The sequence below is a fragment of the Ranitomeya imitator genome, chromosome 2 (assembly GCF_032444005.1).
Source record: "Ranitomeya imitator isolate aRanImi1 chromosome 2, aRanImi1.pri, whole genome shotgun sequence".
In the NCBI taxonomy this organism is placed as follows: Eukaryota; Metazoa; Chordata; class Amphibia; order Anura; family Dendrobatidae; genus Ranitomeya; species Ranitomeya imitator.
This window is the reverse complement of record NC_091283.1, coordinates 764,890,625-764,903,344: the sequence shown is the minus strand read 5'-3', so window position 1 is coordinate 764,903,344 and position 12,720 is coordinate 764,890,625. Positions and strand designations below refer to the sequence as shown.

At 44.9% G+C, this 12,720-nt stretch overlaps 1 protein-coding gene across 9 annotated transcripts in view; it reads right to left on the bottom strand.

Annotated features, from left to right (window-relative positions):
* RUFY2 (RUN and FYVE domain containing 2) overlaps positions 1 to 12,720 on the bottom strand; it is a 192,566-nt gene that overhangs the window by 101,655 nt on the left and 78,191 nt on the right. For all 9 annotated transcript variants that reach the window (XM_069753425.1, XM_069753424.1, XM_069753423.1 and 6 more), the window contains 2 exons: positions 12,061 to 12,225; positions 4,851 to 4,945 (listed from right to left, as the gene is read on the bottom strand). In XM_069753425.1, the coding sequence (XP_069609526.1) occupies positions 4,851 to 4,945; positions 12,061 to 12,225 (260 nt within the window). The remainder of the gene's footprint in view (positions 1 to 4,850; positions 4,946 to 12,060; positions 12,226 to 12,720) is intronic.

The following is a 12,720-nucleotide window of genomic DNA, read 5'->3' as shown; positions in this document are numbered from 1 at the left end:
TGAACCTGGCTCTGGTAGCTCTTGATCTGTCCTGCTGTGATCCCTGACTTGCCTCGTGTCTGTTGACTCCCTCTGTCTGCCCTTTTCCCAGTGTTTCCCTGTTTGTTGGCTTGATTCTCTGGTTTTTGACTTGGCTCGTATTCAGACTCGCTTCTGCCTTCTGTCTTTGTCTTATCCGCTTCTGACCGTTGCTGAACCCCCTGGCTTGTTCCTGACCACATATACTGCTGCTACTATTGGTACTTCTGCTTCTAACGATTTCTTGACTCGGCTTGTCTGACCACTCTCTCGCCACTTGGTGGAGTCTGTGCTGCTGCTCTCTGTGTTCAGTCTTACTCCCTCTCAAGCTCCTCCTTGTGGAGGTTGCGCTATACTGCACTGCAGCAGCATGACTTAAGGGAGAATTGCCAGTGTGATGTGTAATGGTTACCAGTGTGATGCCGCTCTCTGCTTGCCTGATCTAACTGCAGAGATGTGTGTGATTATACCTGACACATCTGCAGGTTTCTCTCAGCTTCTGGCTCACATGCAGACAGAGTTGCAATATTGTTGCAATACAGCAGAGCTGAGGGAGAAGCAAAAAGGGTTCTTGCAAGAAGACAAGGTTCATTTCTCCTGTTCTGTGTTAGTTACTTGTCTCATTGGTAACTCCCTCTTCATGTAATGTTAACTCTAGAGTTATCTCCAGGCATCATCCATCCCGAAGCCTGGAAGAGGTCACTTAAATAAAGTGATAAAATATGACTTCTCAACAACAAGACATCTGATGAGGGGTACACAGGTAGGTCTTTTTTCAGCATTCTATAACCTGTATGCCCATATTAATAATTTATATAGGTCAAATGCCCAGACAGATTCCCTTTAAGGAATACGGGCCTGTAGGGAATGATTGCCATTCATCAATCTGAGGAAGCTTTATGTGCAATTATATTACAACCATATTAGTTGTGCATGAGAAACAAAATTCAGAATTTTTAAGAACCTAAAGAACAATGCAAAGACCCAGTTTTATTTAGCACTAGCTGAAGACCCCAGCGTTGCCTGGGCATAGTAACTAACTGTGGTAAGTTAAAACAAATGATAATGATTATATTGCACATAAAAACTCTTTGTTGAAGCAAAAGGTTTTTTTTTAACACAATATTAACCCCTTAATGACTGCCGATACGACTTTTAACGTTGGCAGTTAAGGCCTTATTCCTCCTGCACTTCATGCTCCTTCTTTTTACACAGTCTCCTTCTGCACCTCATGCTCCTCCTTTATACACAGCATTTTTCTTCAGCACAGCTTTTCTCCTTTATCTCACACTCCTCTTCCACATACAATTGGAAACACTTGATCCCGAGAGAAATTGCACTAATTGCAATAAAGTGTATCGTATACACAGCCTACTTCTTCTGCAGCACCACTTTTCTCCTTTAGACCTCGTTCACACGTTATTTGGTCCTTATTTTTACCTCAGTATTTGCAAGCTAAAACTTGAAGTAAAACAATCAGAGGAAAAGTATATTAGAAACACGTCACCACTTCTGTATTTTTCTCCCACTCATGGTTTTGGCTTATAAATACTGAGGTAAAATACTGACCAAATACTAAACGTGTGATTGTGGCCTTAAACACAGTCTCCACCTGCAGCGCCTCACTCTTCTCTATACACAGCCTCATATTGCAGCAGCACCTCACTTCTCTCATTTTCCCATCACACCTATAATTTACCCCCTCACATCTCTCATTTTCCCCCTCACATATCTCATTTTCCCCTCACTGCTCTCATTTTCCCCCTCACTGCTCTCATTTTCCCCTCTCACACCTGTCATTTTGACCTCACACCTGTCATTTTCTGATCTCGCCACTATTTAACCCTCACTCCTCTCATTTTCACTCACACCTCTTCATTTTCCCCTCACACCTTTCATTTTCCCCTCACTCCTCTCATTTTCCCCTCACTCCTCTCATTTTCCCCTCACTCCACTATTTTCCTGATTCCTCTCTCACGTGCACAGCAACTTCCTGTTATGAGCACAGCGGTGTAATCCATGAGGCTCCTCCCTCTCCCTTGACTTCATGCCTAACAGGAACAACTCCATTCTGGACACGACGGAGCTAGATGTGGCCTGTGCCTGCCGCACACTGATATTCTGAAGGCGGCGGCCCGATTGTATCTCGCAGCGGCTGCGACGTCGCAGCCGGTGAGTTTTGCAGGGTGGCTTTTGAGGTGAATAGGTCTACGCCCGTGTGTGCTAACAACGTGGGCCGTGTGGACGGGGCTTTGCGTGTGGAGTGAGTGTGGCTATGCGGAGTGGGCGTGGCTTGATATATACACACACACATACATACACTCAGCTTTATATATATAGATTTTACTTCACTTTTTCACTCTGATTTTAGAATTCTAGCAGTGAACATTGTCTCATTACAAGCATTTACAGCAGCACTTGTCCTCTCATAATGCTGTCACCTCAGATGCAGAACTGTACCTGATCATAACGACTACAGTACAGCACAGTTGAACCTTGTCTGATTACAAACACAAGACGCAGATTTGCAGTTGTCTACTTGCAGTGCTACCAGCTTTGCTGTACTGCTATTACCCCACACTGGCTCCCTGTGAGAGATGGAAGCTGAAGCACTGAAAGGACTGCAGCTGAAAATGTGTTTGTAATAAGATAAATGTCACTTTTTTTGTACTGTGTTAGCTTTGCTGTTCTATGTTAGCTCTGCTTTACTGTGTTAGGCCCACTTCACATATCAATGTCACCAGTACATGTGGTGACAGTTTTCACATGTACTGGAGGCACTTAATGTAGACCCATTCAAATCTATGAGTCTGCGCACACATTAGTGTGTTACCACGGACCATGTGTCAGTGTGCAAAACACATAGATATCTGTTTTTCTTCCACAATACATCCCACACACACACTGATGATACACAAATGACATCCATGTGTCAACAGTGTCACACGTATCGGCGTCTGGGAAAAGCTTTACAGTTATTGCTGTTCCCAGGCACCAGATGCTGAATCCTACTCTCATCATTGCCGCCTAGTCAGGCAACGGTGTTGACAGTTGTAGTCGGCACCCGCCATCTGTATATCGCCCGTAATAAATGTTTTTGTTTGTTTTTTTTTAAATGGTGTGGGGTCCCCCTTTATTTTCCTAACCAGTTGAGGGAAAGTAAACAGCTGGGGGCTGTTGTTATTATTCTGGGAAGGGGCCAATAGCCATAAAGGTTACCAGCCTATTAATAACAGCTCACAGCTCTCTGCGTAGCCTTTACTGGTTAGTCAAAAGGGAGACCCCAAAAAATAAGGACATGGGGTCTCCCCCTATTTTTACTAACCAGCAAAGGCTAAACAGACAGCTCCGGGCTGATATTAGTAGGCTGGGAAGTGGCCATGGATATTGGCCCCCTCCCAGACGAAGAACACCAGCCCTCATCTCCTCCAGAAATGGCGCATCCATCAGATGCCCCAATTCTGGCGCTTAGCCTCATCTCTTCCCACTTGCCCTGCCGCGTTAGCAAGTGAGGTAACAGTTTTAGGGTTGATATCAGATATTTTATACCCACTGACATCAAGCCCAGGGGTTACTATTGGTGAGGTGTCTATCAGACACGCCCATTACTAACCCGGTGGTCAAAATTAATAAAGACAACACAGAAAAAAGTCTTTTAATTGTACAAATTACTGGGCTCTTCCCTCATGAGAATGCGGCTAGTGACGAGCAGTGACATAATTAAAGGGGTTGTCTGAGCTTTCTGTATAATTTGTGTGTACCTAGGATGCAGAATGCTGACAGTATGTAATATGCTCCCTGTCAGCATTCTGCATGGTGTCCCAGGTATCACACTTAGTCTGGAGTGCCGCTGTCTCCTGATTCTTGAGGAAATGCTCACTCCCAGACTAGAGTTTTCCTGTCTGGCAGAGACCATTAGTAGCTAGCTAGCTAACTGTCACTATATCATTGGTCGTAACCATTGATACCAAAGGTCCTGCAATGCCTGCAAATGAGGAAAGATACATAACGAATCAGAAAACCTATACTATATTTTCTAATTGGAGGCATTTGGTAATATTATTATTATACCTACTACCTATTGAGATAGGATCTTGGAGTTGGGAATACTCCTTTAAGTCAGTCCCACAGTGACATTTTCCTTAGTATATTACTGTTGGCGCTACCATGGAAAAATATTCTCCTCTCTCCTATGCTGCTTCCATGAGTCGTGAGATTCCAATTAACAGTAATTATCATTTTGGTGTAAGCTGGTACAAAAAAACGTAATCAGGTTGTGCAAAAAAATCCCTGTAAAATTTATAAATGTTCTCTTCACTCATCAAATTTGAAAATAAAAGTGGATAAACAGCTACTGTTTGGGCTTCTTTAGATATTGCAGCCATATATTGTCAGAGCAATAAGGGCGAATTCAGACATTCGTGAAACATAGTCCAAGTACAGACCAAGATGCATGGACTGCCAAGCGGGGCTCCTGACCGGAGCTTGACGTTATGGAGCCTTGTTGAATTTGGCCCTGAATTTGCCCTTATTCCCATTATTTTCGGGAGTCAGGTCACCCTGAAGGAACCCAGTTCCATTCGTTTTTATAGTCCTTTGTGGGACTATCGTACTTTCCTGATTATCAGATGCCAGATTAAAGACTGTTACTGCACTTCTTAATTTCAATGTTAAATAATAATCAAAAAACTGTTGAGGTTAAACTAATAAAATATTAAAGTGTGCAACGTACTGACATTTACAGTAGGTTTCATTATAATTTCAGACTTTTCTTCCAATTCCACCAGTCACCAGTGTCGTTTATTGCTACATATTGTTTAGCTGTCACTCACCTCGGTTCTGGCGGTTTCATGGCAGCAGCAGTCTGACTGGTCTTGCCATCTTGTCTGTTTTTCACATCACTCTCTTTGCCGTCCTCTTCTGAATTCTGTAGAAGTATTTTGAGAAAGTGGAAATAAACATTACATTTTATCACTTCTCAGGCATATGGAGGTGTTCAGACCATACAAAAGCAAACAGCACTTTATAACCTTCCTCTTGATCTCCATTCACTCTGAGATACTAGAGTAAATCCCCCAGCGCTGGCCTACAAAACACATTTACATTCTGACTACCCGCTGGGTTTCTATGTTACAGTTTTGATCCAAGTCCACCTCAGTGTTGTGTTAAGGTACCGTCACACTAAGCGACGCTGCAGCGATACCGACAACGATCCAGATCGCTGCAGCGTCGCTGTTTGGTCGCTGGAGAGCTGTCACACAAACAGCTCTCAAGCGACCAACGATCCTGAGGTCCCCGGTAACCAGGGTAAACATCGGGTAACTAAGCGCAGGGCCGCGCTTAGTAACCCGATGTTTACCCTGGTTACCATCGTTAAAGTAAAAAAGAAAAAACACTACATACTTACCTACCGCTGTCTGTCCCCGGCGTTCTGCTTCTCTGCTCTGGCTGTGAGCGCCGGGCAGCCGGAAAGCAGAGCGGTGACGTCACCGCTGTGCTTTCCGGCCGCTGTGCTCACAGCCAGAGCAGAGAAGCACAGCGCCGGGGACAGACAGCGGTAGGTAAGTATGTAGCGTTTGTTTTTTTTACTTTAACGATGGTAACCAGGGTAAACATCGGGTTACTAAGCGTGGCCCTGCGCTTAGTTACCCGATGTTTACCCTGGTTACCAGCGAAGACATCGCTGAATCGGTGTCACACACACCGATTCAGCGATGTCTGCGGGGAGTCCAGCGACGAAACAAAGTTCTGGACTTTCTTCCCCAACCAGCGACAGCACAGCAGGGGCCTGATCGCTGCTGCCTGTCACACTGGACGATATCGCTAGCGAGGACGCTGCAACGTCACGGATCGCTAGCGATATCGTCTAGTGTGACGGTACCTTTACTGTAAAACGTCTAAGGATATCATCACAAAATGTTTGACGTGGATTTATTTTTTCTCTGAAATACCACCGCTATCTCCTATCCAAATAATAGTACCCAACAGTGTGATGGCGCTGCGGTGTTCTGCTCCGTACAATGTGTACATCTGGCCGTTGTTGCTGGGCTGGTAACAGCTGATCGGTAAAGAATACCCCTTAATGTAGCAGATTTGCCATCCAAATGTTAGTAAACGAGTCCTTTACGCATGGATTGCACAAGACAAAACCCATAGAGAAGAGTGGATTTGTTTCTATTTTTATCTAACATTGTCAATATAGTAAAATGTTTTTAAAGGGGTAGTCCACTACTAGGACAACCCCTTCTGAATCTGAATGTTTGACCCCATTAAAATAAAAACACTTATACTCACTGTACCGGGGTCTACCAATCTGGGGTACCTCTTTCAGTACCACCCCGTGTTTTCGGAGGTCCACTCTGCTTTGGCTGGATTCTGAATGAAGGACGCTGGCTGGAATTCCTTCATTACATGGGCGCATATAAAAGATCACTGCTTCTCCACGTATTTCCAGTCTGACAAAAACTTTACTCACAGGACACAGAATATATAACACAGATACAGAGGGCAGGCCAATAGAAAAGCGGCAGGCCAGACCTACATTACAATAGCCGCAGGTGGCCGGAGCCTGCCGATATTTACTGTGGGAATTACAAAGGTGGGGGGCGGAAAAAAGGGGAATATCGTGTCCCCTCTGCCCAGGGGTGCAGCCTGTGGGCTGATGCATTAGGGACATGCATCTCACATGGAACCTATTATAGATACATATAACTGTACAACATATTCTGGGTGCTGAGTGGTTCCGTAACACGTAACACTCACCTCTCGTGCAGGCGCCATTCCAGTGGTGTCAGCACTCATGTTACTAGAGCTCACATGAGGTGTCACGTGAGCCTTGAACCCAATCAGCGCTGGCATCCCTGTCCCCACTTTCGGCCACTAACTGGCTGACCGCTCACTTTCTCTTCATTACTTTTATGTCCGAAGGCGGCTGCAGGGATGCCAGCACGGATTGGGTGCAGGACTCACGTGACAAAACCTCACATAAGCCCCGGGAACATTCTGGCATGGGAGGTGAGTGTAAGTGCTTTTATTTTAAAGGGAGCAAGCATTCAGATTCAGAAGGAACCTCTTTAGTCATAATTATTATTTTTTTCTCTCTGAAAACAACGCTTTAAAGAGAATCTGTCAGCAGGTTTTTGCTACCTCATCTGAGAGAAGCATGATGTAGGCAAAGAGAAGATGAATCCAACGATGTATCACTTAGATTACTTGGTGAAGCCGTTCTCACACAGATTTAGCAATGAAGCAGGGCTGAGAAAGCTATCCCCGCCCCCATCAGGCTGTGTACAATGTACATATACAGTAAGGCTTCTTTCACACTAGCGTCGGAATCTCCCCGTCGCAATGCGTCGGGCAGAGATTCCGACGCTAGCGTTTAACGCACTGCACAACGGAGGCAGCGGATGCATTTCTCCGGCGCATCCGCTGCCCCATTGTGAGGTGCGGGGAGGTGGGGGCGGAGTTCCGGCCGCGCATGCGCGGTCGGAAAAAGCGGTCCGTCAGGAGCAAAAAACGTTACATGTACCCTTTTTTTGCTCCCGACGGTCCGCCAAAGCACGACGCATCCGTCGCATGACGGATGCGACGTGTGGCAATCCGTCGCAATGCTTCGTCAATTCAAGTCTATGGGGAAAAAACGCATCCTGCAAGCACTTTTGCAGGATGCGTTTTTTCTGCAAAATGACGCATTGTGACGGATTGCAGTTAACGCTAGTGTGAAAGTAGCCTTAGCTGTCTATCACAGGAGCGGCCGTGTCGGAACAGCGTGCACATGCTGCTGTGTCTGAGCAATGATAAGTGTCAGGTGCTAAAACAATCATTGCAAGCAAATGATAGCACATGGCTTGATAAGAGACACATCGCTGAAATCTGTGTTTTAACTCCTACCTCCTGCTGTCTTCAGATTACATAGCAAAATCCTGCTGACAGATTCCCTTTAACCAATTAACGACCGCCGATACGCCTTTTAACGGCGGCAGTTAAGGGTACTTAAACCACAGCGCTGTGGAAAAAGTGAATAGCGCCCCCCAGAGTCGGAATTTCTCTGGGGTCTCAGTTACCGGGGGTAGCCGAGACCCCAGAGAACATGATTCGGGTTTTTTTTACCGACCCCTGGGTTGCGATCGCCGGTAATTAACCGTTTACCAACGGTCGCAAAAAAAACAAAAAACGCGATTTCCCATTTAATTTCTCTGTCCTCCAATGTGATCGCACATCAGAGGACAGAGAAATTGGGTCCCCGATCGCCCCCCGACACTCACCTGTCTCCCCTGGTGCTCCTCGTGGCTCCCGATTGGCGCCGCCATCTTGATCCGGCCAAAAAATGCGCCCGCCGGCCGGCATCCGGAAGATCTTTGGGGTCTCGGCTGCCGGGGGTAGCCAAGACCCCAAAGAACATGATCGGTGTCGGTTTTTACCAACCCCTGTTTTGAGATCGCCGGTAATTAACTGTTTACCGGCGACCGCAAAAAAAAAAAAAAGCAGTGTGTTATTCTCTGTCCTCTGATGTGATCGCACATCAGAGGACAGAGAAATAGGGGGATTCGGGGACCCTGTTATACTTTCCGGTGTCCCTGGATCCTCCTGCGTCCCCTCCTGCCCCCCGGCTTCTTCATCTGGTAAGAAAATGGCGGGCGCATGCGCCCACCATGATCTGCCGGCTGGCAGCTAGAGGAGTTGGGGCTAAAATTAGGGTTAGGGTTGGGGCTAAAGTTAGGGTTAGGGTTGGGGCTAAAGTTAGGGTTAGGGTTGGGGCTAAATTTAGGGTTAGGGTTAGGCTTCTTTCACACTTGCGTCGGCCTGACGTACCGACGCACGTTGTGAAAATTGTGCACAACGTGGGCAGCAGATGCAGTTTTTCAACGCATCCACTGCCCAGTCTATGTCCTGGGGAGGAGAGGCGGACGCGACATACAAAAAAACGTTACACTGAACATTTTTTGTGACGACGGTCCGCCAAAAAACATCAGATCCAGTGCACGACGGACGTGACGTGTGGCCATCCTTCGTGATCTGTCGGCAATACAAGTCTATGGGCAAAAAACGCATCCTGCGGGCACATTTGTAGCATCTGTTTTTGTCCAGAACGACGGAATGCGACGGATGCCACACGACGCAAGTGTGAAAGTAGCCTTAGGGTTAGGGTTGGGGCTAAAGTTAGGGTTGGGGCTAAATTTAGGGTTAGGGCTAGGGTTAGGGTTGGGGCTAAAGATAGGGTTAGGGTTGGGGCTAAAGTTAGGGCTAGGTTTGGGGCTAAAGTTAGGGCTAGAGTTGGGATAAGGGTTAGGGTTTGGATTAGGGTTGGCATTAGGGCTACGTTTGGGATTAGGGTTAGGTTTTGGATTAGGGTTAAGGTTAGGGTTGAGATTAGGGTTAGGGGTGTATTGGGATTAGGGTTAGGTTTGAGGTTAGGGTTGAGATTAAGGATTAGGGGTGTGTTGGATTTAGGGTTTTGATTAGGGTTATGGTTAGTGTTGAGATTAGGGTTGTTTTGGGGTTAGGGTTGTGATTATCGTTAGGGTTGTGATTAGGATTATGGATCGGGTTGGGATTAGGGGTGTGTTGGAGTTAGGTTTGGAGTTAGAATTGGGGGGTTTCCACTGTTTAGGTACATCAGGGGGTCTCCAAACACGACAACCAATTTTGCGCTCAAAAAGTCAAATGGTGCGCCCTCCCTTCTGAGCTCTGCCGTGCGCCCAAACAGTGGTTTACCCCCACATATGGGGCATCAGCGTACTCGGGATAAATTGGACAACAACTTTTGGGGTCCAATTTCTCCTGTTACCTTTGTGAAACTAAAAACTTGGGGGCTAAAAAATCTTTTTTGTGGGGAAAAAAATATTTTTTATTTTCACGACTCTGCATTATAAACTTCTGTGAAGCACTTGGGCATTTAAAGTTCTCATCACACATCTAGATAAGTTCCTTGGGAGGTCTAGTTTCCAAAATGGGGTCACTTGTGGGGGGTTTCTACTGTTTAGGTACATCAGGAGCTCTGCAAATGCAACATGACGCCCGCAGACCATCCCATCAAAGTCTGCATTCCAAGTGTCGCTCCTTCCCTTCCGAGCCCCGATGGGTGCCCAAACAGTGCCCCCCCCCCCCCCACATATGGGGTATCAGCATACTCAGGACAAACTGGTCAACAGATTTTGGGGTCCAATGTCTCCTGTTACCCTTGAGAAAATAAAAAATTGCAGGCTAAAAATCATTTTTGAGGGGAAAAAAAGGATTTTTTATTTTCACGGCTCAACTTTATAAATTTCTGTAAAGCACTTAGGGGTTTAAAGTGCTCACCACACCTAGATAAGTTCCTTAAGGGGTCTAGTTTCCAAAATGGGGTCACTTGTGGTGGGTTTCTACTGTTTAGGCACATCAGGGGCTCTCCAAACGCGACATGGCGTCCGACCTCAATTCCAGCCAATTCTACATTGAAAAAGTAAAATGGCACTCCTTCTCTTCCAAGCTCTGCGGTGCGCCCAAACAGTGGTTTACACCCACATATGGGGTATCGACGTACTCAGGAGAAATTGCACAACAACTTTTGTGGTCTAATTTCTCCTGTTACCCTTGTCAAAATAAAAATTGGGGAGCAAAAAGATAATTTTTGTAGAAAAAATGTGATTTTTTTTATTTTCACGGCTCTACGTTATAAACTTCCGTGAAGCACCTGGGGGTTTAAAGTGCTCACCAAACATCTAGATAAGTTTCTTAAGGGGTCTAGTTTCCAAAATGGTGTCACTTGTGGGGGGTTTCCACTGTTTAGGCACATCAGGGGCACTCCAAACGCGACATGGCGTCCGATCTCAATTCCAGCCAATTCTACATTGAAAAAGTAAAACGGCGCTCCTTCTCTTCCAAGCTCTGCGGTGCGCCCAAACAGTGGTTTACCCCCACATATGGGGCATCGACGTACTCAAGAGAAATTGCACAACAACTTTTGTGGTCTAATTTCTCCTGTTACCCTTGTGAAAATAAGAATTTGTGGGCGAAAAGATCATTTTTGTGTAAACAAATGCGTTTTTTTATTTTCATGGCTCTACGTTATAAACGTCTGTGAAGCACTTCGGGGCTCAAAGTGCTCACCACACATCTAGATAAGTTCCTTAAGGGGTCTAGTTTCCAAAATGGTGTCACTTGTGGAGCGTTTACACTGTTTAGGCACATCAGGGGCTCTCTAAACGTGACATGGCGTCCGCTCTCAATTCCAGCCAATTCTACATTGAAAAAGTAAAACGGCACTCCTTCTCTTCCAAGCTCTGCGGTGCGCCCAAACAGTGGTTTACCCCCACATATGGGGTATCGGCGTATTCAGGAGAAATTGCACAACAAAATTTATGGTTAAATTTCTGTTTTTACACTTGTGAAAATTAAAAAAAATGGTTCTGAAGTAAAATGTTTGCAAAAAAAAAGTTAAATGTTTATTTTTTCCTTCCACATTGTTTCAGTTCCAGTGAAGCACGTAAAGGGTTAATAAACTTCTTGAATGTGGTTATGAGCACCTTGAGGGGTGCAGTGTTTAGAAGTTTAGAATGGTGTCACACTTGGTTATTTTCTATCAAATGAGATGTGGTCCCTAAAAAAATGGTGTTGTAAAAATGAGAAATTGCTGGTCAACTTTTAACCCTTATAACTCCCTAACAAAAAAAAAATTTTGTTACCAAAATTGTGCTGATGTAAAGTAGACATGTGGGAAATGTTATTTATTAACTATTTTTTGTGACATATCTCTCTGATTTAAAGGCATAAAAATACAAAGTTTGAAAATTGCATATTTCCGTTTTTTTTCATAAATAATCGCAAGTAATATCGAAGAAATGTTACCACTAACATGAAGTACAATATGTCACGAAAAAACAATCTCAGAATCAGCGGGATCCGTTAAAGCGTTCCAGAGTTATAACCTCATAAAGTGACAGTGGTCAGAATTGTAAAAATTGGCTCGGTCATTAAGTACCAAATTGGCTCTGTCACTAAGGGGTTAAACTTCAGAAGCAGGTTGCAGAACAGGACTCTAGATGTTTCTTATATGTTACATACCTGCTTTTTCTGATACATCTCATAATTGATTGCCTTGACTTCTTTCAGCTGTTCTTTGAGACCAATGAGAGTATCTTGCTTGTCATGAATATCTTTCTCCAAAAGGCTTACAGCAAACTCAATTTCACGTTGTACCCGTACTGGCACAGGATCGGAATCGGATTCCTGGAATGGGGATCAACATGGTGACCGAATTATCCTCTGATTAACAAAATCCTTTTGTGGCAGATTTATCAAGCTAAATGGCATAAGTTACACAAAAAAAAAGTCTTTCATGTCTTGCACCATATGTAGACACTTTATGAGCATTGGCTGAGAAGAGACAGGGTCTAACATGCACCAAAACATAGAGCAGAATCGTACGTCAACTAAAAAGTTGCAAAAACTTAGACTAGACAGTCGTAAAATAAACCAAATCTATCAAAGAACGTGAACCACTATGATAAATGTCATGCATTTTATAACTATAGTCATAGGGGCCGATTCATCCAAAGCTGTACCACCAGAAAACTGGTGTAAAACCTTTTAAAAGTTGCAAATTGTTTGTGCAACTCATGAGTGTGCAGAAATGTTGCGACTTTTGGCATTTTCCAGTTTGAATCGGCTCTGCCGTAATGGGACAAGCTGGGATGGGCAATGGCCATGCACACTCTTCCTGTT